This window comes from Panthera leo, chromosome A3 (genome assembly GCF_018350215.1).
Source record: "Panthera leo isolate Ple1 chromosome A3, P.leo_Ple1_pat1.1, whole genome shotgun sequence".
Classification (NCBI taxonomy): Eukaryota; Metazoa; Chordata; class Mammalia; order Carnivora; family Felidae; genus Panthera; species Panthera leo.
This window is the reverse complement of record NC_056681.1, coordinates 127322089-127347752: the sequence shown is the minus strand read 5'-3', so window position 1 is coordinate 127347752 and position 25664 is coordinate 127322089. Positions and strand designations below refer to the sequence as shown.

The window sequence follows — 25664 nt, the reverse complement described above, 5'->3', positions numbered from 1 at the left end:
TGTTTTATTTCATTTTATTTATACATTATCCATCTATCTATTTATCTATCTTTTTAAATTTCAGTATAGTTAACGTATAGTGTTATATACGTTTCAGGTGTACAATATAGTGATTGAACAGTTGCACACATCACCCAGTGCTCATCATGACAAGTGCATTCGCTTATCCTTATCTTCTATTTCACCCATCCCGCCCCCCACCCCCACCCCTCTGGTAACCATCAATTGGTTCATTCTAGTTAAGAGTGTGTTTCTTGGTTTGTCTCTCTTTCTCCTTTGCTTTCTTGCCTTATTTCTTAAATTCCACATATGAGAGAAACCATATGATATTTGTCTTTCTCGACTGACTTATTTTGCTTGGCATAACACTCTCTAGTTCCATTCCATCCATGTCATTGCAAATGGTAAGATTTAATTCTTTTTTATAACTGATATTATTTCATTGTATATATATATACCACACCTTTATTCATTCATCAATAAGTAGATACCTGGGCTGTTTCCATAATTTGGATATTGTAAATGATGCTGCTATAAACATAGGGGTGCATGTATCCCTTTGAATTAGTGTCTTTGTCCAATATGTATTCTTAATAAAGTTTTTCAGCAATTAAAAGAGATTCTCAATCTGACTAAGGGCATGTACATATAACCTACAACTAACAGCACTCTTAATGTTGAAAGATTAGATGTTTCCTCTTAGGATCAGGAACTAGAGAGGAATATCCATTCTCACAGCTTTTATTCAACATTGTGCTAGAGGTTAATTAGTGTTATAGGGCAAGGAGAATATACAAAAAGGATTCATGTTGAGAAAGAAAAAGTAAAGCTATCTTTATTCACAGTTTATGTTAAACATCTTATGAAATCAAAGAAGACCTTACGGGGAAATTTACTATATTCACAGATCAGAAGACTCCCTATTTTAATATGTCCATTCTTCCAAATTGATGTGTAGATTCAAAGAAATCTCCATGAGATCCCAACAAGTTATTTTGTGTGTGTAGAAATCAACAAGCTGATTCCTATGCAGAATATGCTGTACCCTCCTGTGGAGATTTACAATGAATAAAAAAATCTGGTAGTAAAAAATAGGTAAGTAAAATACGTTTAACCGTGTTTCATAAGTACTTGAAAATTGAAAACTTTTTTTGATGCAACATCAATTAACATCTCTGAGAACATATTTTAGAACACGTGCTAAAGGTTAATAGTATTATATAAACATGGTAAGATATATGTCATGGAAAGAAGAACGTTGGCTGTTTAGAGAATGGTTTAGAGGGAAAGTAAAGGCTGGATGATCTTCTAGGGAAAAGATGATGAAAGTTGGAGGAAATAAAGAAAAATGAACTGGGGAGAAATTGATTTTGAGAGCTCCTTAGAAAGGATAATTGTTAGGACTTAACGATGAGCTGAAGGAATTAGGGTAAGGGATAAGGAAGGTCATTCCTATGAGTTTGGCTTGAATCTAAAAACACTATAAATATGAAAACTCAAGATGATACCTGGCCATTTCCAAAACTATCTTCTGCCCATCTTATGTGATATTCAGAAGTCCAAGGACAAATAAAAATGCTTTTCAGCTACCTAGCAACGTAATTTTTTAAATGAACATATTATCTTTTATAACCAGAGTTCTAGAGACAAAGATGAACCAAGTAATAGGACTTACAGGTTCCAGGATAAATGGCTATGGACTGACTGTTGGACATTCCTAGATTGCTATCCAAGGTGCTGAACTGATTTGTCTAGTTATTGGAAACTACTGCTGTTGCCCTCAAGCTTAGTTCTCTGATGGAGTATCAGCCTTGTCTCAGACCAAGCTAGACTTCATCTGATAGCATGCCTGCCCTGAGCAAGACTAACTGACTCTGACTTTTGATTGAGGCAACAGCTTGATTTCTCAGTTGGACTCCTGGCATATCAGCTGCAAGCTGCAAGCTCTATGTCCACAGACATTAAAAATATCCTGGCAGGTAGGTAAATATTTTCTCCAGGAATAAAATTGACCAGCCAATGGAGCAAGTAATTTGTTAGTGTGGATGGTTGTGAGCTATAGAAATTCTCAGGGTTTCATTTCAGCACATTCAGGTGTCAGAATCCTGAAGTTTTCCCTTTACAGGCAGCTTCTGTTGGCTGCCTGCCTATGTTGAACTTGACCCTATAAGGGACACATTCTCCTCCTTTAGGCACTTAACATCTAGTATAAAAAACAAATATATAAAGTACTGTTCAGTGGCCTATATTTAGCATCGAATAAATCAAATGCATTAGAGATCAAGACAGAGAGAATTAGCATGGATTGCAGTAGTTGGGGAAAGCTTCTGGAAGAGGAGGAGTAAAACACAAGCCTTGATGTACAGGTAAATTTTAGATAGGCAGTGAAGAAAAGGGGGTACAATATCACAGGGGTGGAAATGCCCATGGCACATGAAGGTAGTGAATACTCAACTGGTTCAACCTAGAGCTCCCTCTACTTTTATCTTCTCAACCCACATTCACGTATAACACTATCCCCTTTCTTTGTATCTCTCCCCATAGTGATGGCATTATTTCTCTTACACAAAAGGAAGAAAAACCATATATATTGACATTTGGAAGAAAATAATTCTATAATTTCCTTCAAGTGCTTTTGATATTTCCTAGTGACATGCTTCTTCAATGTGTAAGGAACCTTTTAAAACTCCTGGTCCTCAAGTCACAAGATTGAAGACTCTAGCTCTTAGGAAGAGTAGGAATGGCTAATAAAATGTAGCCCCTGGTTTGAAACAAAGCTGTCATGGTGCAAACAAGGACAATTTAAAAATGAACAGTAAGTGCAGGCAGAGAAAAGGAAGAATCTAGGAATATGCAACTTGTAGGGAAAACTGGAAGAATTCATAGGGAAAAGACATTCTTAAGTGAGTTTACAAGATCTTCCAGCCTACATGAGTCTAAACAAAATTCTGAGTCTTATATAGAATCTTTCTTACCACGATTTCAAAAAGTACTTTGATAGAACTTGGAACCTGATGTGACCAGGGCAGAAAAACTCCCTTCTTTGGAGTTTGACTTTGAGCTAAAGAGATAGAAGACTCAAGACCTCTATTTATAAGACGAGTGTGTGGTTGTAATCAGCAAGTTTTTGTTTGTTTTACCACTACACCAAGATTTTGGCATTGGATGGAACAATGTACTTAATGAACATGAATACTTTAAGTAAATTGATCAATATTATTTAGCATTACTTAATCACTTAAATTGTGATAACTGCATATAGTATAGACATTTCCAACAGCAATGTCTGCCTGTAAAATCGATCTACTCAATGTTACCCCAAAGCAAGAAGTTAGTGTGAATACAGATTGCACTGTACTCACACGTCACCAGGTTTCATGAATGTGGCCAGCTAAACTCTTCATCTCCATTCTTCCAAGAGAACCCCAATTAACAGCCAACTTCTTGACTATCATGAAGGGTATTCCTCACTAGCTATATTCCTCTGGACAATCACACACACTCATTTTTTCATTTCTCTTGACTCTCAACACTCATTTAATTAGGGTCTCTCTCTCTCTCTCTCTCTCTCACCTCTGGTCCCTTTCCTTCTTTCTCCTTCTGGCTTTTGTCCATTTATAATCTGTCAATGTTTCTATTTACAGAAAATTTCCCATTTCTACTCATTTCCCTTTGAGCTCCAAATCATCCTAATTATTGTGCCTTTGTCTTTGTATAGGGCACCATGGAAGGTCTTTTTCTGACCTATTGATAGCACACACAATTAGGTCTCAGGTGAAAAGCTTAAAAGGTGCAGGGATGTCCTAAAAATTTCCATATTCAATTTTTAAAAGAATTGCATTAGGGCTTAAGTTGCCTGAAAATTGTACTTATATAGAATAAGTTAATGGCTGACTTTGCTGAATCCATAAAGTGTTACTGCACTAAAAAAAATAGAATACATGGGTATTTATTAGGAATTCTTAGCATCCTTGAACAAGTAGGTCTCATGCATCTCTAGATATCAATCGTGTCTCTGTTTATTCTATGTCTTTTTTATAATGAATGATCTTTGCTGAAATGAATAAATATAGCTGGTACCAAGAGCAGAACATTGTAAGTATTTTATGTTGTATATGATGAAGGCGAAAGGCAGATGGTGTGATTTGCTGGTACCCAAAGCAGGTATTTAGCAAGTACAGATGTTCAGCAAATATCTATGATCATGTGCTTATTACCCACTCAAACTTGAACATCATAAAAATAGAGGTATATTTTTAAATATATGTACCAAACTTTAATTTTCATTTCACACTCAAAACTTCTGTACAAAAAGAGGCAAAGCAGGCGAAAAAAAATCACAATGACTTTAGCAAACAACATATGACAATTTTAAAACAGCTTTGTGTATGCAACAGCCTTGATAGATGTAATGGGGAAATTGGGTTCCAAAATTTTTGTCTCTTTAGGATAAAATTCCACTCTTTATCGTTAATATTTTTTTTTAAAGTTTGTTGCCGTTTGGGTACAGGATTGAATAAGAATTCTCTGAATTCTGCTGCACAGTTGGATTCCAAGATTGGGTAGGCTTCTTTTTTCTTTTGAGGAAGCATGATTTTTTTTTTTAACCTAAATGTGATGATGTATAAAAACCTCAGTTTACCATTAATGTCTTGATATAATGATGATGAGTAGAAGCAAATGATGAAGCATGATATTAACTAACAGTTAAGAGATAGTATCCAAGACTTTCTTTCTGGTTGTTAATCAATACTGCAGCCCTAATGGGCTACCACAATTCAAAACACTCACTGCCACTTGCTTTCTATTAGTAGTTGTTAGTGATGGATGAAAAATTTCTGCGAACATAGTTATGATGCCAAAGCAGCAGTGCATCCGAGAAATGTAATTTTCACCTGTTGCCTGCCCAAAAATAAATATCTGAGTAATGGCAAACACTGTTTACTTGAAAACTATGAAACATCAAATATGAAATAGAATGAACACTGACATGGATACTGTGGCTAGCACTTTCCCCTAAACCACCCCATGGATCTTGAACACATGTGCATGCAGCACACAAAAAAAATCATGATTGTTTAAGGACTCCTAATGCCTGGAGGACAGTCTGTTAAAAGAATTTGTCTCCCACAGTAGCTCTGGAGTGGACCGGAGATCCATCACCTCTTAGTGATCACAGACATTCAATTAACTTGTCCTCCTGATAATCATAGGCAATAGTTCAGGCCCTGGACTTTTGAGAATCCATGTACGGGTGAATCTTAGCTTTGAAACAAGGCAGCCTGGCTAAACTGGGGCAGGCCAGCAGCCCCTCCCATATGTTTGGTCCCACTTGATAAAAAGTCTAATTAAAAATTATAAATATGCTCAACTATTTACTCTGCAAGTCCTTTCCTCTCTCCAAGACTTAAGCTCCTCACCCGATAAAGGAAAAAAAATGGACTCCATGATGATAAACATTGAGCGCCTCTATAATTCTTGACAGTTGTTGCCCAAAGATAACACGTGGCTGCCAAATAGAAGATTTCTTAAGCTGAATAATCAATGAATTTGTTCATCCATTGTTACCCCATTTTCTGGCTTCCTCTAAGGTATTAAAATCCCTAGGCTTGAAAAGGTCGTGAAGGCCATCTAAGTGCATTTCTGTTCTGATGAGAGAATCCCCCCATCTAGGCAGCTGTACTTGTTCAGCTTGAAAAGCTCCAAGGAAAAAGGTCTTTTCTCTCTCTGTTGACTGATATGTAGATATAAACCAGAGAATCTTTTCTGCCGCTTGACTGGGTTTGTTGTTATTGTTAAAAATAAAATAAAATTAAAAAAAAGTATGTTTCCCTTTTTTTTTTTTTTTTTTTTTTGGAAGACTCAAGAGAATGCCATCTGGACACTAAAGTCTGGAAATCAATTGTGTCTACAAGTTATTCCTTGGAACATGGTGAATGAAACCCTGATGTACCCAGGCCCAATTTCTGGGATTATCGATCACTGGGCAACTCTCTCCTTCTATCAGAAATAGGCAAATAATAATATAAACCAGACTTAAGGCTGATTTAAAAGTGTCCAGTCTCATCTTATAGTATGTATGCATAGGCCACATGGTGAACAGGGGAAGATTCAGGAGTGAGGTATCCTGGGTTCTAGTCCTACATGGAGTTGATCCTCTTTGACTTCAGCCTTGTCTCATTTCTGTACCGGAGGTTGAGACGGGAGATTTCTAAGATTCCATTCCAAGCTCTGATCTGCAGAAAGGATGACTCTAGGCCTTGCCATATATTCAAATATATTCAATCATCAAGACAAGATGGGGTGATGCTTCCTGGCCTCTGTTTACTAAGGAAGCATGTAAGAGTCAGCCATTTTATTGGCTCATTGCCTTGTAGGGCTCTTGGAGATTGTTTTAATTGCCCATTTCATAGATGAGAAAAGTGAGACACAGAGCTTAAGTGTATTTTCAAAGCTCACACCATGGATCAGTAAGGCTGGGACTCAACCCAGGTACTCAGACCAAAGGTTTAAACATTCCAACCAGCCAGCAGTGTGGTCAGGGAGGAGCTGCCTTTTAAATATTAGGGAACTGGAAAATGCAGGGATTCCCCTCTCTGAATTCCCCAGTCTCCTGGTAATCAATGAAGTACCCTAGGCCTCTGTTGCCATATGGATGGTCCCCAGAGGACAGGGCTCATTTTAGGAGGGACTGTGTACCCAGCACCCCACAGACAACTGGAATGTCATCAAAATTACTACAGTTTCACAGCCAAAGGGTTGAAGCGGAGAGGTGACTGTCCTGTTGCCTGTGTGTCCTTCCTCCCAACCCGTCCCCCACTTCCCAGACAACCACTTTCACAGCTCAGCTATGACAGCACATCTGTCTATTCTCACTTCTCTCTCACAAACTGATTCAAGCACAGGTGATTTTCCTCTTGAAGGATCAAAAGGGAACGTTAGAGGAATATAAATCCAGAATAAATACGTGCAAACAAAAAAGCTGCACATGTGGTCTGCAGTCTGAGGAGAGAGAGGGGGCGTGCTGAATTCGAAACACTTGAATCTGTGTCTTCACATGCATTTTTCTTTTCTCGGATTCCTCTCTCCCTCTGTCAGGATAACAGTTGTGTTTCTTGTAGCCAAGCTGACACAGGAAATCAAATACTTCGTGTTTCTATAAGTATACTTCCCAGAGAGATTACACATCTAGATTTAAAACACTACCACAAACTATTAGGAATTTCAGATTGTTACAGGTGTAGTTAAAGGACTCCAGTAGTAAAGATCGAAATCTCCACATTTTGACTTTGGAGAAGGGGGTTTTGTTTTAGACATCAAAGGTAAGGCTCTCAAGTCAATTTATGCTCTGCTGGGTCGAGTCAGTCAGGATACAAATTAAGGTCCGTGTATTTCAGTGACAAGGAGAAAACGGTTATGTAAATACACAAGTATTAACATCAATCTGTATTAAATTATGTAAACATATACATCTTCTGAGGTCAGTACATAGATCCTCTTCTTTGAGCAGAGCTCTACTGAAGCATTGCTCGAATCTGTTTGGAAGTCGATTCATCATTCAAGTGCTTTGTAGTGAACCTGGATGGAGAGAAAACACTGGGGGTCAGTGTGTAAACAGCACCTGCCAGAGTGCCAGGGATGACTCTCAGCCCATCTTGACCTTGAGAGACACAACTGATATTTATAAATCAACCCGGGGCTTGTGCCTTAGACAACTAACCACACTTCAATGCCCAGAGTATTCTCAGACAGACTTAATATTTGATTCTTCTTTCCAAAGGAATTTTGTATTGTGGTTTATTCAACAAGTAGACTTTTGTCTAATCAAAGAATTACACGGGGGAGATATAAGCTATTCCATTTTCCGGGGAGGTAGATGTCACGTGAATGAGTGCAGGATCTCAACCATCTAGGCTAACCCTGCTGAGTTACAAATTTCAGCATATGGATCGGCTAGCAACATTACCCAAAACTCCAACGTCTATGGTTTTCTACTTTCCTGGGGACTCCTATGCTCACTGCCACCACAAGAGGGCACAAACGCAGGTCAACAAACAAAACCAGGCAGCACATCTGCACCCTCACATTAAGCTGGTATAGGAATGGTTTATGAAAAGGGAAGAAAAGGGAACTAAATTGGAATCAAACCTTGACCATGTCCTAGACATTTCATGTCAGTTTTCATTTCACTCACTAACTTTGCAGGAGAGGTTACTGCCTCCACTTTACCGACGAGAAAACTGAGATTCAGAGAGGTTTAAATGACCCATTTCAGACCCCAGATCTGACAACATGTGATTTGTGAACCATCCGTGGTTTCTGATTTGGACCCAAATGAGTCTGCCCCAAAAGCCTGTGCTCCTTTCCTTCACTGCACCATCTACAGAAGCCACAAATGCCAACACTCAGAGGCGACTGCCCTGCTTTTCACAAAACCCTGCTTGATTCAATGAAGCTGGAAAGCTAAAAAAAATAAGAAAACATCAGAGGCGCCCGGGTGGCTCAGACGGTCGAGTGTCTGACTTCGGCTCGGGTCATGATCTCGCAGTTCGTGGGTTCGAGCTCCACGTCGGGCTCTGTGCTGACGGCTCAGAGCCTGGAGCCTGCTTCTCATTCTGTGTCTCCCTCTCTCTCCGCCCCTCCCCCACTCATGCTCTGTCTCTCTGTGTCTCAAAAATAAATATAAACATTAAAAAAAATTTTTTAAAAATCAGACGTGAGAGTCTCACTGTGTATGGGAAGCCCTCCTGCTGTGAAGTGGGCACCAGTGGAGAAACGCTTGGTTCACGCACAGAATCTGGAAGGCTCCCGTGGTAATGTTGCATCTGCTCTGAAGAATGATGACCTAGCAACTCCACCAAATAACATCAACCTCAGTTTCATTCATTTCACGTGTGGCTGTTTCTTCATTTATTAAATGGGGATAATAGATCACCTTCCCTCTGAGTTGTGATGATGAACGTGCTCGGGAGTGGAGAATAAGACGTAAGTGTTGTATGTAGGTAGAAGATTATTGATCCATCCCACTTATACTTATTGAACATTTACTGCATGCACAACACTGAGTGGAACTCGGGAAAATCAAAGATGAATAAGGCAGCAAGGACCATAAACCTTCCAGATTGCAATCCGGCACAGGAATGATTTACACAGTAGTGTGATTGCACAGATTCCTGTAGATGTGTCATAGCTAAAAAATAAGCATCCCTTCTCTAGAGTGTATTAATAAGCACACGTATCCTTGGGAGAGAGACTGCTTGGGCATTAGTGGTTGGCAGGGAGAAGCTGAAAGGGGCCACCGCTGCCAAAAACTGGGTATTAAGATAGGGTAGAGCAGGGTTTTCATTCACAGCTGTGTATGCAAGGCTCCTAGGGAGCTTTAGAACAAACACAGAGTGGATGCCCGAGTCCCCACCCCGAAGACTCGAATTCATTCGGTCTGGGTTGGAAACTCTGCCTCAGTGTTTGCAAAAGTCCACCACAGTTCTCACGCGCAGCCAGGTGAAGGGGAGAGTGAGACTCGGGAAGCTTCTTCCGGTGAGTCCCCACTTACCATAAGGCAGCGCGGCGGCCCACAGTTAGGCCCATGACCCGTGGGGTCACACAGGCCCAGGGTTAGGTTCTAGCTTGGTGTTCGGCCGGGTGGCTTTTGGCAAGTTATCTGATTTCCCTACATCTCAGTTTCTTCCCTCTGTAGAAAGGCTATGATACAAACGATGCTGACTTCAGCTGGTTGTTGGAAAGATTAAACGTGTGAAGACATGCACGAGGTTCTGCCTGGTGCTCCAGTGCTGGGTCCCTAACAGCATCTAGATTCGCAGTCTCTCGGAAGGGGCGCAGGGTTGAGGCTCACCTGAGGGCATTCAGCAGCCCCTCCACACTGTCCGGGGCCTGTTCCTTCAAAACCTTTATGCAGCCTTTCATCTAGGAGGAGAAAGCACCGCATTTTGTTAATACTACAGCAATTGCGTCCATGACAGTATCTGTTCAAACAACCATGTGTGCATAATCAGATCACATTAGTTCTGCCTGGAGAAATCACACACAGAAACGACCAGCAGACCTTCCTAATCCCTCACGTTAGCGAGAGGTCACCTCTGGGCACTTCTAGAAGTTGTGTATCCCTTCTCACACTCTACTGCCATTGAACGTTTCACGTGTGTGGCATTGAGGCTGTGACCCTGGCATTGAGGCTGTGATCTTGGCATTGAGGCCGTGATCCTGGCATTGAGGCCGTGATCTTGGCATTGAGGCCGTGATCCTGGCTTGCACTCCAGAGCCACATGCAGGGCACTCCTCTCAGTGGTTGCTCGGTGCAGACTGACAGCCTGAAGGACAAACCTGATGATTTTTCTGCCATCCCACTTTCCACGGTGCTTTTCCTCCTTTAGCTGATGGACTGGCAAACACTTAATTTTTTTTTTTTTTTTTGCTTTCTTTTTCTCTTTTTTTTTCAAGGACACAGCTAAAGACCAACACCAGGAGGCCTCATCTCACCTCACGACCTTCACCAGGTAGAAGTAACCACCACCTCTTTGTGTTCCTAATAGTAGGCTGGCATTTATCAGGGAGCCTTGGAGACTGAAGCACCCAGATCAATCTGCCTCCCTCACTAGATCAGGGGAGGACTGGTGAAGGCCACAGGTTAAGAATGTGCGTGCTTGGAGGCAGGCTCCTTGGGGTTCCTCCATTCTTGCGTATTTAGTACCTGCGTGGACCTACACAAGTTTTTGGTTTTTTGTGTGCCCTTGGAATATAATTTATTCATAATTTGGGAAGTATAAGAAAGATACATATATAGAGATCACATTCCATTATGCATAGCCTAAAATTTTTTTTTGACAAAGGAAGTATCTCCCTGCAAAAAATACAATCACTCATCTTCAACTCAGATGTTCACACTCTGTATTAAATTTGGGGAGACTAAGGAGCTCTTTTATAATGGTTTCTTATAAATATTTTCTGTGGGTATGCTTCTGGTATGTAGGAAGCTTTATCTTATGGCCTAATGGACCCTGATAGCTTGATGGAGGTAGCCAGAAGCACAGGGTTGAGAATCATTTGGGAGTCACATATAGGCTCATCAGGAAAGAAATGCCATGGGCAATCAGAGATGTCTGTCACGGGTGCAGGGTGGGGGTAGGCTACAAACACGCCCGGTATGTGTCACTTGCAAGGATGGAATCAAGCTCAGGGATGCACAGATTTGGTCCCTCTCCCAGTGGAGTTCATGGTCTAGTGGAAGAAGGGAGAGAAATAGCTCATCAGCAGTGTGAAAAGTGTTCTTGTAAAACATGCCTGAAGAGTAATGATGACTTGAAAAGGGGAGAAGAGCAGTAGCTGCTCTTTGGGAATTTCTAGTTCTGTCTCAGCCTGATTATAAAGCCTTGGGTGTGAATACGACCCAACCAGGGATGTAGTCGGGCCCAGATCCAGTGAGAGTTTAATAGCATGTTAAGGAGTTGGCAGGCCTTTGCCTGTGGAAAACACCCCTGGCAGGTGTGAAACAATCTAGCAATGTCATCAATATAGGAAGGGATCAGAAGGATGCAAGTCTAAGGATGGAAGGGTCAGTGAGAGCCCCTGAGGCTGTCGAGCGTGAGAGCAGCAGTGACATGGGAATCATGGGGAGGCAGGAGTATGGATCCGAGGTCCGTCCAGTCCACGGGACCCGGTGACTGATAAGATATGGGGGCAAAGAAGAGGAAAGAAAATAATTCCAGGCTCCAAGGGACAATTCCTGGTTTCCAGCTTAGATGTCGGGTCAGAAGATGATGAAACACCTGAGGCAGGAACCCAGGAGAAAAGCAGGTTTGTAAGGGAAAGGATTGGCTTTGATTTGGTGCCCGCCATGTTTCAGGTGTGCAGAGGAGGTTGGGTCTGGAATTCTTGGTGAGCTTTGGGCTGGAGACTGGGGTTAAGGAGTGATTCCTTATCAGATTATTACAGAAGTCTAAGGAAATCAGCAGAAAACACCACCTCACTTCAGCCTGGCTTCCTGGAACCCAAGGATAGCATCTGTTCTCTCAATGACCCAACCCCTCTGGGCCTCGGTGACTTTTCTCTGATGATTCATTCCTCCAGAAGTACTCTTCCTTCCCTCTTTCTACTTGGGAAAATTCTACCCCTTTCCCAAGATCCACCTCAAACATCACCCTCTGTCTCTCCTCTAAGCGGAATCAGCTTCTCCCTCGTCTGGGTTTCCAGGGCATTTTCTTCGTAAGTGCATATAACAATATGCATCTCAGGGTTTCACAAATAAATGCTTGTCTTTTCACAGTTGATGATATCCTAAGGATTTATAAACCCAGTGCATGTAACTGCTGGCTTAGCAGCAGACTGGCATCTGAAGGAGCTCCTTTATGTCATCAAAGAAAATGGCCCATGTTGAACACATGTTGCGTTAGGTAAATCTGAAACTTTCTCGGAGAAACATGCAGACTTCAGTAGGAACAAAGCTTTCTTAGTGAGATCGAAGAACAAATACATTTCATGAAGACTATGTGTGGTTAGATTTAACATTATATCATATTTACGACCTCACCAGACTCAGTAAATGACAAGCAAGGACAAGCTATTTAAAGGTTAGGGTTACAAGACATAATTGTACCTAGTATATTTTTATTTTTTGACTCTGTGACAAGTTACCAAATGGCACTGGTAAATGAGAATGTCCCGTGAGTTACCACGTAATAAACTCCATCCACATTCAAATGATATTCATGGAGTTATTAAGAGTTATTTATACTCAGTCCATAGTATAAAAAATGTTAAGGCCTCACAAAGAATACAGTAAAAATATTTATTGGTATGAAAAAAAACCATGCTATACTGTTATGCAAATAAATGTTTTAAAAGAGCATTTATAGCAGGGTGCTAATTTGTTAGGTACACACATGCATCTACACAAACATCCATATAAAAAGAAGGGACGAAGATATGCTGCCATATCGACAATGGTCAGTGGTAAGGTTACTACAGATACATTTAACATTCTGTATTTTGATTTCCTAGATTTTCCTATTTTTTTATACTAAACACTTTTTTTCTTGGCAAACACAAATCACTGCCCTAAAAATAATACTCTATGAAGACCCATGACTAGCTGTGCTAGGAGGCGAGAACTGCAAAATGAGTAACCCAAGTTGCATTTCTAACTGATAAATTTCCTTACATCCTTCTGACTCGTGGTCCCTCTGGGCATGAAGACTTTCTGTTGGCACAGCACTAAAGCATCAGAGATGCTGCTCTGTGCAGATGAGTAAAAACAGAGTGTGCTGCCCAAACTTAGCATTGTCAGAATAAGTTAGTACCAAGAGGTCCCATTCTGACCTTAAAAGGCTTTATATGTATTTTTTGGTTTGTTTATTTGGTGGGGGGAGGGAAGTAAAGAGAGAGAGAAAGAGAGATAGAGAGAGAGAGGGAGAGAGAATCCCAAGCAGACTCTGTGCTGTCAGCACAGAGCTCGATGTGGAGCTCAAACTCACGAACATGTGATCGTGACCTGAGCTGAAATCAAGAGTTGGATGCTTAACCGACTGAGCCTCCCAGGTGCCCCCAAAAGGCTTTATATTAACACATGAGATACACTATTGGGTTGATGCTGCAGACAGAAAATCCAGAATGCTAAGTGCTCTGGGGCCAGAGGAGAAGGGAGGTTCTGAGCATGCAGGGCACAAGAGATGTGCTCCTGGATGAGGTGACATTCGTGGAGTGTCTTAAAAGAATCCCCACATCAGAAAGAAGGGACGGCACTCTGGGCAGGGCAAAGGGCTCAAGTATATCCCGATGACAAGAAAAGGCATGGCATTTGGGTGAAGCCACCAGTTGGGGGAGGCAGGACAGGAAGTTGGAATACTGTTTGAAATGTGACCATATCTTGCCATGTCTTGCAATGCAGTATCTCCCAATGCCGCTAACTTTAAGATGCCTATAACATATAAAAATATATTCATATGGCACATCGGATACGTTGAAGGGGAAGTTTGCAGCTAAGTGACTATTCATCTGCTCAGCTCCTCTACCGGCTGAGGGGATTAGTGTCTCTGTGCTCCTGCTGTGCTTTTTGATCGGATGTCTGGCTGTAAGCACATGAAAAAGATTGGGCTTCTTGCTATGAGGACGGCTGTCACGAGGGGGCTTGCCCCTGGGGAGAGATCCCTCTCAACGGGGAACGGAGGAGAGAGAGAGAGAAGCAAGGTCTGTTGTACAACACTCACGAGCTCTTATTTAGAAAGCAGAGTTCATAACTATTCTTACATCGATCTTGGATGTCTTGCAGAAAGCTCCCACGGGATGGACGTGGTCATAGAGGATGATTACTCCCACCATCACCCTCATGCAGAACATCAGCGTTTCTTCGCTTGTAAACCTACTCCTGTACTCCCTGGAAGAGAGAAGAAATGGCAGCTGTGTTTCTTCTTGCCAGAGCACGTTCATTTCTGGCTACTTTAGACTCCTCCAATCATCTCTTGAGAGCAATCCCATACCTGCAACAACCAGGTTAATACGCTCTTAAAGAAACCCATGATGATCATTCTCCTTGAATCTATCCAATCAGCAATTCAGTGTGAAAATAAGGTAAATTAGAGGGCAGTAAATTCTCTTCTCTTCTGCCCTTCAGCGGGCCAGCTCATCACGTACATCACTCCCCCCACCCATCAATCTTGAATATTTTATAGCAGGTCCCTCTGGCTGTCCAAGATTATAGAGAATAATGGCTTCATTATGGAGAGAAAGAATCAGGCTCATTGCTACAGAGCAGCGATCATGTCTCCAGTCAGAGTAACTTCCTTTGTTAAGACACAGGCTGCAGATTGAATTGGATTGGCAAAGATGCGTAAAAGAAATTATGTACCATTCACTGGGCCGGGAGTACTTGTGGAGTGTGAATTTTGTTCACTTACCTTGACAGGGTCCCTGATGATTCAGATAATTCAAGATAATTTTAGAGGCTTTCTTAACATCTCTCTCATTATGAATTAGGCCCGCAATGAAGATGATTACTATTTCTGTCTTGGAACAAGTCTTAACTTTGGTATAAGTGAAATATTTGAAATTAACACCATCTTACATCTGAACAGAGCATCACATTTTATAAGGTGCTTTTGATGTCTTTGGCCCTCCCAAGCCCTCTACAGCACAGATGACATTATGGGAACTTCATCGGAGGAGGAAACCGAGGTCCACACAGGCCATTTCGCTGGTCTGCCGGCACACAGAAGTAGCTAAAGAGATAGCTGGAGCCCTGACTTGTGGGTGTGTATTTCCTCATTACTGTGCTGCCTCACCATTAACGACCTCGGCCATTTCTAAAATCTAGCAACTGGTTTAAGCACAAAGAAACTAAGAGAGACAGACAGAGACAGAGAGGGAAGGGAAGGGACAGAATGAGAAGGATAGATGGAGAGAAATCTCCATTATCACCCTTGCCGCAGTCCTACCGCTCCTACCCTTTGTTCTAAATCTTCTGTCAAATCTTTTCTCCCACATACTCATAATAATACCCAGTCATTTAGGCCAACCCTCCACGTGGCCCTTCCACATCTTCCACAGCATCTTTGATTTGAGTCACAGTTCTGCCATCTAACAAGCTATGCAGCATTTGGGAAGTCAGTGAACCAATTTGGACCTCAGCTTCTTCAACTACAAATTGGGGCGACTTACACTTAGCATCCAGCGTTCTTTGTGAAATGGATTCAGATCATATACATGTCCATGTTAACGTGTTGACCCAAATGTTACCATCGTCGTCACCATCATAATCGTCAACATATGAACAGGCCCTCTCTAGGTGAACCCCGACCATGAATCCACCACCGATGGAACTTACGGTGTTTCCAGCATGACTTTACAAACACTTGTCATCGTACTGAGGCAGTCTGTGGTGTTCTCTATTGGCAGGGTTTTGTTCTAAGAGGGAGACACAGAAGTAGGTTAGTCCTGCTAGCAGCTTTTACGTGTAATTCAGAAAAAAGGACCTCGGTGCGTAGTTTCACTCACTTCGGAGACAAAGTGCATGGTGGCGTTGCTGAGGGTTTTCAGCATTGGCGTGGCTTCTGCGTAGAAGAGGGACATTCGATTGGCCATCTCATTATTGACTTCATTCTCAATGTCTAGCTGATGAAAGTAAGAAGAGAATATGCAATTGATAAACAGATGGTCAAAAATCCTGACACGATGTCTGCTGTAAACGGAATCACAGAAGAGGGCTGGCTTCTCCCTGTGCCCTGCCTGATGCAGAAATCAGAGGAAGACATGGGGAATGGGCACACACAGACCAGGGGACCCAGGGGCTCACATGCATGTTGTTGATGCGGTTGCGACTTATCGTCCTTCTGTAGTAGCTGAAGTCATTCTGAATGGCTGGGTTCCTCATCTGAAATTCAGAAGAAGGGAAAGAAGGTCATCTCTCCACATCAGATGGGGGATGCGCATTAGGAGCCCAGACACCAGACTATATAAACGTAATAGGACGTCTCTTGGTTGCAACAGTCAAAGCAACTTCTGATTAAAAATAAATACTCAGAGGGGTGCCTGGGTGGCTCAGTCAGTTGGGCGACCAACTTCAGCTCAGGTCATGATCTCACAGCTCGTGGGTTCGAGCCCCGCATCAGGCTCTGTGCTGACAGCTCGGAGCCTGGAGCCTGCTTCGGATTCTGTGTCTCCCTCTCTGTCCCTCCCCTGCTCACACACTGTCTCTCACAAAAAAATATACATTTAAGACAATTTTTAAAATCCTCAGAGCCTTATTATTTTATCGTATGGCTACACGCTAGATTTCAGGGAAAGAATCCTTGTTCTCCATCAAGATGGAGTCCTTCTCCACTTGAAAAGGATTCCTCTTATTGAATTTGGCAGATTTTGAATTTCTGTTTACAAACCACCGACCTACATCACTTTTACTGTAAGGAAGGCAAATTCTCAGCTTACATGTCTCTGTAGGGAAGGAGACACCTCTGACTCACTGATTCCCGACCCCACGGCATTAGCAGAGTGCCTGTACACGGTAGGTACTCAGGACAAGTTTGTTAAATTGTCTGAGCGTGTGCAGTCTAACCTTGAGCTCATCAAATCGAAGGGTAAAATGAAGAATTTCCGCAAACTCCTTCGCCAGGGCCTGCTCCCTCTCCAGGTGTTGGGTCGGTGTGTAGGGCGGACAGGTCAGAGATTCTAATAAACTCTGAAGAGCTTTTTCTGAAAGTCAAAGTGAGTAATACACATTTGAGGTGGCCCATGGAGATTCTTCAAAAAGCATAGTTCTTAGGTCTTGCAGACATTCTCAGAGATAACCTTTCTTCTCCATGCCTTTTGCCATTACTGTGTGCAGGGTGATGTGTGTGGATAAGAAGAGGGAGCCCATCAGCCTGAGCAGACTGCCTCCCCTGCGACCCCCAGGGCCACACAGATTCATCCGAGTCTCTCAAAGCTCGGCTGAACTCTCCAGTGCGCACAGTGCTAACTCCTGCCACTGTTCAGAAACCACAGATGCGTGTTTTTGGATCATGTGTAGGAGAGAGCCTTTCATGACAGGGGAGGAGATGAGGTGGCCCAGAAAACATGCCTAGATAACCTGCACTGCAGGGAAAGACTTGGGGTCCCTTTCCAGCTCGTCTCTGCCCCTATACTCCAACCTGATCCAGGGGAGCTTTCTTGCAAACCCATTGTGATACTGACCTCCATTATTGTCCCCGAAACAGTCTCATTAAATCCTCTTGTCCATTTCCAAACATTCCCTCCAGTTTTTCCTTCAACGTATATCTAACAATGCCAAGTCGTTTAACCAAGACTTGACAGCAAGGGTTGGAACCAAACTATGGCACACAGGCCAAATCTGGCCCACTGTCCACTTTTGCAAATAAAGTTTTATTAAAACACAGTCACACTTTGTTTCTGTTCCTTAATGTGTGGACCATGGCTACTAATGTCCTACGATGGCAGAGTTGAGCAGGTGCAACAAAGATAGGAGGGCCCAGGAGCCTAAAAGATTTATCATCCTCTCTTTACAGTAAGGTTTGCGGGCACCTGATCTACGGTTTTTAATGGTCTTTTACAGCATCTTTACAAGGACATCTCTTGCCGTTTCCGTTTATGGGAATGCCTGGCCTTCTGAGTCAGCCAGTTCTACCTTGGTGGTATCTTTTGCCTTCTGTTAAAAATCTGGCTCATTAAGATTTCAGTTCATGGGGTGTAGATACACACTTTGAAGAAACAGAAAAAGGAAACGGAGAAGAAGCTATCTGAGAGTCTTCAGAGGCTCTCTGTTCTTACAAAACTGTTTTCGCTCATTCAACCACTTCCTTTGGGTCTTAGCTTCAAGTTCTCTCGACACCATGGCTATCATTCTCCCCCAATTTTTTTTATTTCTCTGTTTAACTCTTAAAATATGGCATTCACTTACAGAAAAAGTAAAGTAGAACATGACTACCCGTTTCTTCTTTCTAGATATATTACATTAACTGATGGAACCTCAGAGAGCTGTATCCTGGGGGGAGTGGTTATATCACATAGGTGGACGCATCAAGCTTCCTGTCAACCAGACTTGACTTTACTCTTGCTTCTGCAAAGCCATTCTGAACCTGTACAGGTTGCTTTTCAGGCTAAAGAGCAGAATGTTGTTTGTTTTTCCTGTGTTTTACTATATTAAATTTATCACATGACTCTAACCAATCAAGTTCTTTTTTGGATTAGCCGGTGATCTGTTTGTTTCAACTCCCCTGTCATTTAGAAATGTGGTCAGACCACAACAAAACTGTGACGAGTGAGACTTAGCTGAGAACAAGACTAGAGGGACACCCAGGAGCAGAGACACCCCCAATGTGCCGAGAACCTCAGAGGAAGAAACTCTGAGATGAATTTAAGGGAATGAAAACCACACGTGTTGTTGTCCATGAGTGGCCTCTCCTAAGACATTGCAGATGGATGTGGGACATCTCTCAGGTCACTGAGCTAGCTCTTCCTGCTTCTTTCTCAAACTCTGTAACATAACACAACTCCGTCACACACAGGATAAAAACTACACGTACGTACTCACCTAGCCTTATGGAAAATTCATAAAATCTCTTTAGCCTCACAACCAGAGGACACACTGCATTCCAAGCTTTTTCTTGAAGCTGGATGTCGTTGGGATTTTGAATCGCCTACAAAAACGCGACAGCATTGTCTGTTTAAAAAAGAAGCAATAGCCTCCACATCAAAATGCCTCAAGACTGAGAAAGTATGGTAGTGGAAGAAAACACAAGTCCTGATCTATTTTGCTAGACATCGGTTCATGGGACTGTCCTCCAAGATGCTCAGTTACAATGAGATTTTAGCACTTGACCATAATGCAAATGACCCTACAATCAGATCCTATATCATCTCACTTGTTTCTCTTACTTTAAATGCAAAAAAAAAAAAAAAAATGTGAATCTGATTGGAAGCAATTCAGCCTTCCTCCATCACGTTTTGATTCTACTAAAGTCAAGCCAGTGCTTATTAGAAAGTGCAGGTCCTGAAGATGTCTTTCTTTCTCTACGATACGTATTACGTTCCTTCCGTTCTGTGATGTTACCTAAATTACCTAAATTAATGGGGACCACGACGTAGAATAACCACCTTTGAGAAGCTGTCACTTTCTCAGAAATGCTGTTTTGTCTGGGTTGCAGCAGCTTAAGGACTAGAGCGTTAGTGGTGTTTTTTCCAGAAGGATGGCGGCAGTGGCCGTAAACTGTGTGTGTTAAGTGAGCCTGTGTGCACATTTGTGTATGTGTTGATGCTGCCACCAAGCTAATTATTTCACATAAAAGGAGTATCAACTTTCTTGCCTTTAAGGCATTATGCAGCCTTAAGAGCCATGTTGGCAATTTTGTCTTTTGGTTGTTGTTTTTCAGGTATTTATTTTTTTTTTAATCTCAAGTCATTGCAAGATGATAGACCCCCAGGCTACTTAAAGCAAGGCAGCTCATGGCTGTTGTTTCTGATACTGTGGAACCTGCCAAAACTATTACAAAATGCTGGAAGTCTGTGCAAACCCAGACCTCACGACTTATGCTTCAACTGTTGTCCATAGGCTTTGTATGGACGTTTCCCTTAAATGAAGTAATATGCCGATCTATCGTTGTTTAAACGTCAGTCCTGTGATAACAAATGTATGACGGAGAAAAGAATGGCTAATATTTTACACGGTCTACCGCACCGTGTGTTCAGATTAATGTACTAGAATAAAAGGGGCCATTCATACTTTTTTAGAAAACACATTACCCTCCTTGTTCTTCCTAGTACACTAGGAAATACTAGGGCTATTACTTAATCTTGCTGGGTGTGTGTGCGTGTGTGGGTTTCCCTTCTCCTCCGAGGGTGCTGTCAGCTCAGTGTTATCATTGGCATACATCTCGGATCTCTGGCCCCGCGCCCTTGTAAGCTTGCAGGTCTGCGAGGATGCTCTCAGAATCCTGGAGGACGGCGCTGATCTGGTTCCATATTTCCCTCTCTCCTTCCGTGGGCTGGGCATCTGAGCAGAAGGGAAACCAAAAGACACAGACGGCTTGTGTTTACAGACAGCTTGGGAAGAAGATTAGCATTCAGTCTACCTGATAGACAGTCCTATTTGATTCCTACAGGTTTGGTCTTTACTCGTTGACATAATAAGCTTCTAGGAAAGGAAACTAACACAATTTCTGTATGTTACTTAGTTCGAAACAGTCATCGGTCTCTCTGCGCACGTCAAACCAAGCATGTTGGAATCACTGCGGGTACTGTATTTGTTTGTGTAGAACATGCTTTTTGCACACTGATTATCATGTGCCAAGCGGTTAACTGGGTGACAGAAGAAATAAATATTGCTTTTGGGGTCCACATTTAATAGGAGAAGCTACTGAATATTTCTGTTCTGACTAAAAGCCTGTGAATCTGAGTACAGATGGGAAAAGCAGTCCCCCTTACATTTCCATATAAAAAATAAGCTTAAAATATTAGATAATCCTTCAGAGCCATGACGGAGATGTATCTTTCTGGAACACAATGACACAGAGAAAGCATTGAGACTTCCCATTGAACATGAACTCAAGAAGTACGGGAGGTTTTTTTTAAAGAGACCTGTACTGTTCATCTTTGGTCTTGACTGTAAATGCTATTCACAAGAATAAGTGACACATTCAGGCTTACATAAATGAAGAGCATATTCTGATAACCACAGAAGCATTTCCCTTAGCTCTAAATTCCCACTTGATTACATTCCTGCAGGTAATACATGTTCTTGTCCCTTTGAGTATTTTGCGGGGGTTGGTGGGTGGATTTTGGTGGTAAATCTCACAATACCTATAAAATAGGTTGCGTGCCTGGGCTAGTGAGGAAAGTAGCCTCCATCCCAAACAAAGGCATTGCTAATCGAAGGGGGATAGATGTCACCTCTTAAAAATTTGTTTTCAAAAATCCCAGTCCTAAGGTAGTGAATTCTCTCAGGAGACCCCACTCATGAAAAGGTAAGTTAGAGTTATATCTGTTATAACATTCCCCAGATCAAATCCCAGTTTTGACAAGTCTTGGTGGGAGCACCAAGGGTTGATCCTGAGAAAGGTAATAATTCACAGGTGTTACTCTGGGAGTATAAGAGACGGAATTCCTGAGCTAGGTGACATTGAAGTAAGGTGCTGACCAAGCTGATGGGGCTTACAGGAGGGCTATCAGAGTAAGGGTTGGGCCAGATGAGGCTGCTTCTGCTTTGGCCGCCACCTGCTGGACCTACGCTAATCTGAGGCCAGAGCTTTGAGAAAAGATGCCCATTTTTAGATCATTTTCCTTACCATGTCTTGCTAAGACCTAAGAGATTGGTAGAGTTACCTGGGAAATGAAGGGTGAAACTCATCAGAGTATGAGAGTTCTCTTTAGAAAGAAAAATCCCAGGTCCCTATAGACTATTCAGATATTTTGCAAACTCTGCCTTTTAGGAAGGAGATGGATTTCAATGAGAGAAGGGGTAAGGACTGAAGTGCACGTGCACCAGGATTCAGAGAAGGAAGAGACAAGTGTGGTGTGGGAGGAGAGACAATCACTCAATATAAAGGATGGGCTTGAGCTGGCTGGCTGGCTGGAAGGCCGAAGGGAGTGCGACCTGAAGAACATGACAGAGATCTGGCAGGTTATGGTACAGATCCTAGCCTGGGAGGCAGAGGGGCAAGAGGAAATGTGTCATTCCTTTATCTTTTTCTGCCCTTCCACTGTTTCCATAAAATTCTTTGGTGCGATGATATGCACGTTATTAATCACTTTGTAGGCTATCCTTTCCTGCTTTCCCAAACTTTTCTCAAAGGATGTCCTAAATAGAAACCATTAAAACCTCATGAGCTAGGAAGCCTGTCCCTGAAGACAGCATTTCAGTGAACAGAATTCCAGGGCAATATCTGAGTAAGAAGAAAGTCAGGGAAGAGAACCATGTGACAAAAATGCAGCACAGAGGTCCCAGAAAACAAGGAAAAACAAAAGCTCATTCCCTCCAACCCTCTCCTCCTTTGGATGAATAAACTGAAAAATCATCAGCCAAAAAGGCAATTTCCTAGAAAGAGAGAGAGAGATATTTGAAGAGGAAGAAAAGAAAAATAGGCTGTGACCAAGATTCTGAGGGGTGAGTCTCTTTGAATGTAATTAGAAAGCAGTATGTAAAGAAGGCACTTGGAGACCAGAAAAGGAAGCCTTCTGAACTTGGCTGTCACGGTGACTCCATCTCAGCAAATCACCCCTCGGTAAGTTTTAGACAAAACCGAATTAAAGTGAAGTGGCTGGAAGAAGACAGCCGGACAAACACAAAAACCCATTCTTCTGGTGATTAACACAAAAGGAGAAAATTTTCAGTCAGTTTTTGAAAACAGAAGCCTTTCTTAGGCACTTCAAAAAGACTGTTTCTAATAGCGCGGCCCCAAAGGGGTCCTGGCTGCAGACGGGCAAGCTTCACTCTCGCTCCCACGGGAAGGGATTCTTGCTGATCCAACTCAACACTGACCCTGATGTGACCATAAAGAGCTGGACGAACAACTTGGGGCGGTGTCACCTCTCTCTCAGAGGCGGCAGATTTGGGGCTTCAGTGAAGCAGGTTCCATCATACAGTAACCCTCTCCCGGCACCGCAGTGACCTATGAAACAGGACCCCCGGTCACAGCCTCCCTCTCTGGGGAGATGTTTCTTTTGGCAGATGTCCTGGTGTCTTCATAAAAAACGTTTCTCATATGGCCCCATTTAGCAGGGGTGGGGTGGGATGGGAGAAATCCAATCCATCAGTCCTTCTTCATCCTGACTTAGAAATGTGTTGGCTCATTTTCTTCCGTAATTTGTTAGTCTTATCGGATGCCCTCTTTTTTTTCTCCTTCCCCTGTCATGGAACCGAAGTCCCCTCTTTCAGCTAACAATGAGGCCCTTGATGCTGGCAGCATGGTCCCTACCTTCTGGGGACTCGAATCACAAGTGGGGTCAACTTCCAGGGTGGAGAGTACGGACTGGGAGAAGCTCTAATCTGTGTATTTTGCTTTTTCAAATAGAAAGAGGATGGTGTAACCCTAAGTGACATTCGGCATCGGCTCATATAACCTATGGAAGTTCAGGATTCGTTCTACTTTGATCCCCCAGCTAAGTGATTCGACAGCCAGGACTAATGAACGAGAATCTGATCCATTAGGCTGCGGGACTCTAGCCTTATTTCTTTCATTAAACCTCCAGGACCTAGTGCAATGCCTGGTACATAATGTGTGCTCGAGAAAGATTTGCTGATTCAAAGAACTGAATGAATGATTTATCACTCACACTATGTCTTATGACGATTTTTCTGCTTGTCTTTGTATTTGGAGATCTTTGGAGACAGAGTCTATATTCTTATTCTCGGTGCCTCCATATGTCCTACCCATTGGAGACACTCAATGCGTATGTCATGACTCAATAAATAAATGAGGACGTTGACCAGTATATATCTCTATCTCTATACCTCTATCTCTATCTCTGTCTCTCTCTATATCCATCTACCTACAATCAAATTGGCTATTCGTACTTTCATTAACACTTGTGTTTTTAAATCATCCATCATTTAGCTACAGCCTCAATGTCTCTTCAGGGTGGTTAACACACTATTCGGATATTTGTTGAGTGAAAAACTGCACTGAAGTTGACCATCCCAAGTTTAAGGCTGTTAGCACTTGTTTTCCAGAATATCCCTTTAAGAGGCTTTGGGGTCTCCATATTCAGGTTCAGTTGGTACCCATGTTTTAAAAATGTATGGTGTCTTCAGATGTCAAAGAGAAACATCTTGCCAAATTGGTGATTGAAAAGGTCTGCTGATATTCAACCTACCAGCCACCTCCTAAAGCACTTGCTGAGTGAACAGGGACTCTGAATTATGGGTTTTTTTCTATTTTTAACACAAAGATTGACCTTTTGTCAAAGGTACACACACGTGCATATGCCCACCAATAACATTATTGATGGAAATGAGTCCTTATTGTCAGTGGTAGCCGGTGAATCTCTCGGTGATGTTTCTTCCGAGAATCACATTCTAAAATTCTAATCATTGTCAATTATTTCATTGCCATTGAGAAGAATAGTTACATCAGGCTGGACTGCTCTAGTCTAACAATAAAGCTGTTAAAAAAAAACCTGTGATTTACACAGGCAATTTCACAAACCAATACTTTGAGGGGCCCTGGAACAAGCCTATCCAGGCCATTCCCCAGGGAATGATTTAAACCCCTGTTCTGGACTTGCTATTGTGGAAGGTATGAAAATGTATCATGTGCACTGTGACCTTGAATACATTGTCAAGAAATCGCTGAATTCCAAGTGCCTAGAATTTTTAATGGAAAAATACCCTCTATCAATGAAGACAGTGAAGCAGTATTCTTTTTGTTTACAGGGGATCTATTTCTCCTCCTCGGGCTCAATTTGCTAGTAATTATGGATATTAACTGCCAGGATTCTGGTGTCACTGGGGTCAGGTGGAGGCCTTGCCATGGAGGACTGTGATGTTTACTGAGAGCAGAATGCCTAACATTCCACCGTGTGGATGGAGAGGAAGGTGGCTGAGTGCTATGCTTGTCAGGAAGGAACATCTTTGGTGAACATACCCCAGGGCACAAACCAGGCTGTCAAATCAAAGTGTTCTTATCTTTGTAAATCAGCCAACAACACACTCTTGTCTTCACAAGCATCGGGAACACACATACCTTCTCTTAACAACCTATTCAGGACTGTATGGAAAATCTGACAGAGAATCAAACAAATCAACTGAAGATAATGTGAGTAGAAGACACAATTTATTTGGAGATGTCTTTGGCTTTGAAGGAAGCTCTGGCCTTTCATCAATAGGATATATCGCTATCTCTGCACCTCGCCAGCTGTTGTATAAACAGTGAAGAAAGGTACAGCACAAAGATTTGCCAAAACCATAGATTAAATCCATAGCTCTTCTTTTCCACCACGTCCTTACTTCTCTGCCCCTCGCCCCTTCAGGATAAACGAAGATACACAGCTAATTATCTATGATTAACATTTGGGGATATAAAGCAGTCATGATTTATAGCAGAATGCTAACTGCTTACAGAAACCCCATAAAATTGCAAAGATCCATTGGAAAATGTGTGTAACTGGGCTGACATATTTATTTGTAGAGGAACATTAGTCGTCCTGCACCAGAGCCCAGAGCCCTCTCT

General features: G+C 42.3%; 1 protein-coding gene across 7 annotated transcripts in view; it reads right to left on the bottom strand.

The window, feature by feature from the left end:
• Positions 1-4261: 4261 nt before the first annotated feature.
• CYRIA (CYFIP related Rac1 interactor A) overlaps positions 4262-25664 on the bottom strand; it is a 107008-nt gene continuing 85605 nt past the window's right edge. For all 7 annotated transcript variants that reach the window (XM_042933630.1, XM_042933631.1, XM_042933633.1 and 4 more), the window contains 9 exons: positions 20370-20491; positions 19034-19139; positions 17060-17196; positions 16301-16378; positions 16003-16119; positions 15833-15912; positions 14260-14386; positions 9854-9924; positions 4262-7578 (listed from right to left, as the gene is read on the bottom strand). In XM_042933630.1, the coding sequence (XP_042789564.1) occupies positions 7515-7578; positions 9854-9924; positions 14260-14386; positions 15833-15912; positions 16003-16119; positions 16301-16378; positions 17060-17196; positions 19034-19139; positions 20370-20491 (902 nt within the window). In that variant the 3' untranslated portion in view covers positions 4262-7514. The remainder of the gene's footprint in view (positions 7579-9853; positions 9925-14259; positions 14387-15832; positions 15913-16002; positions 16120-16300; positions 16379-17059; positions 17197-19033; positions 19140-20369; positions 20492-25664) is intronic.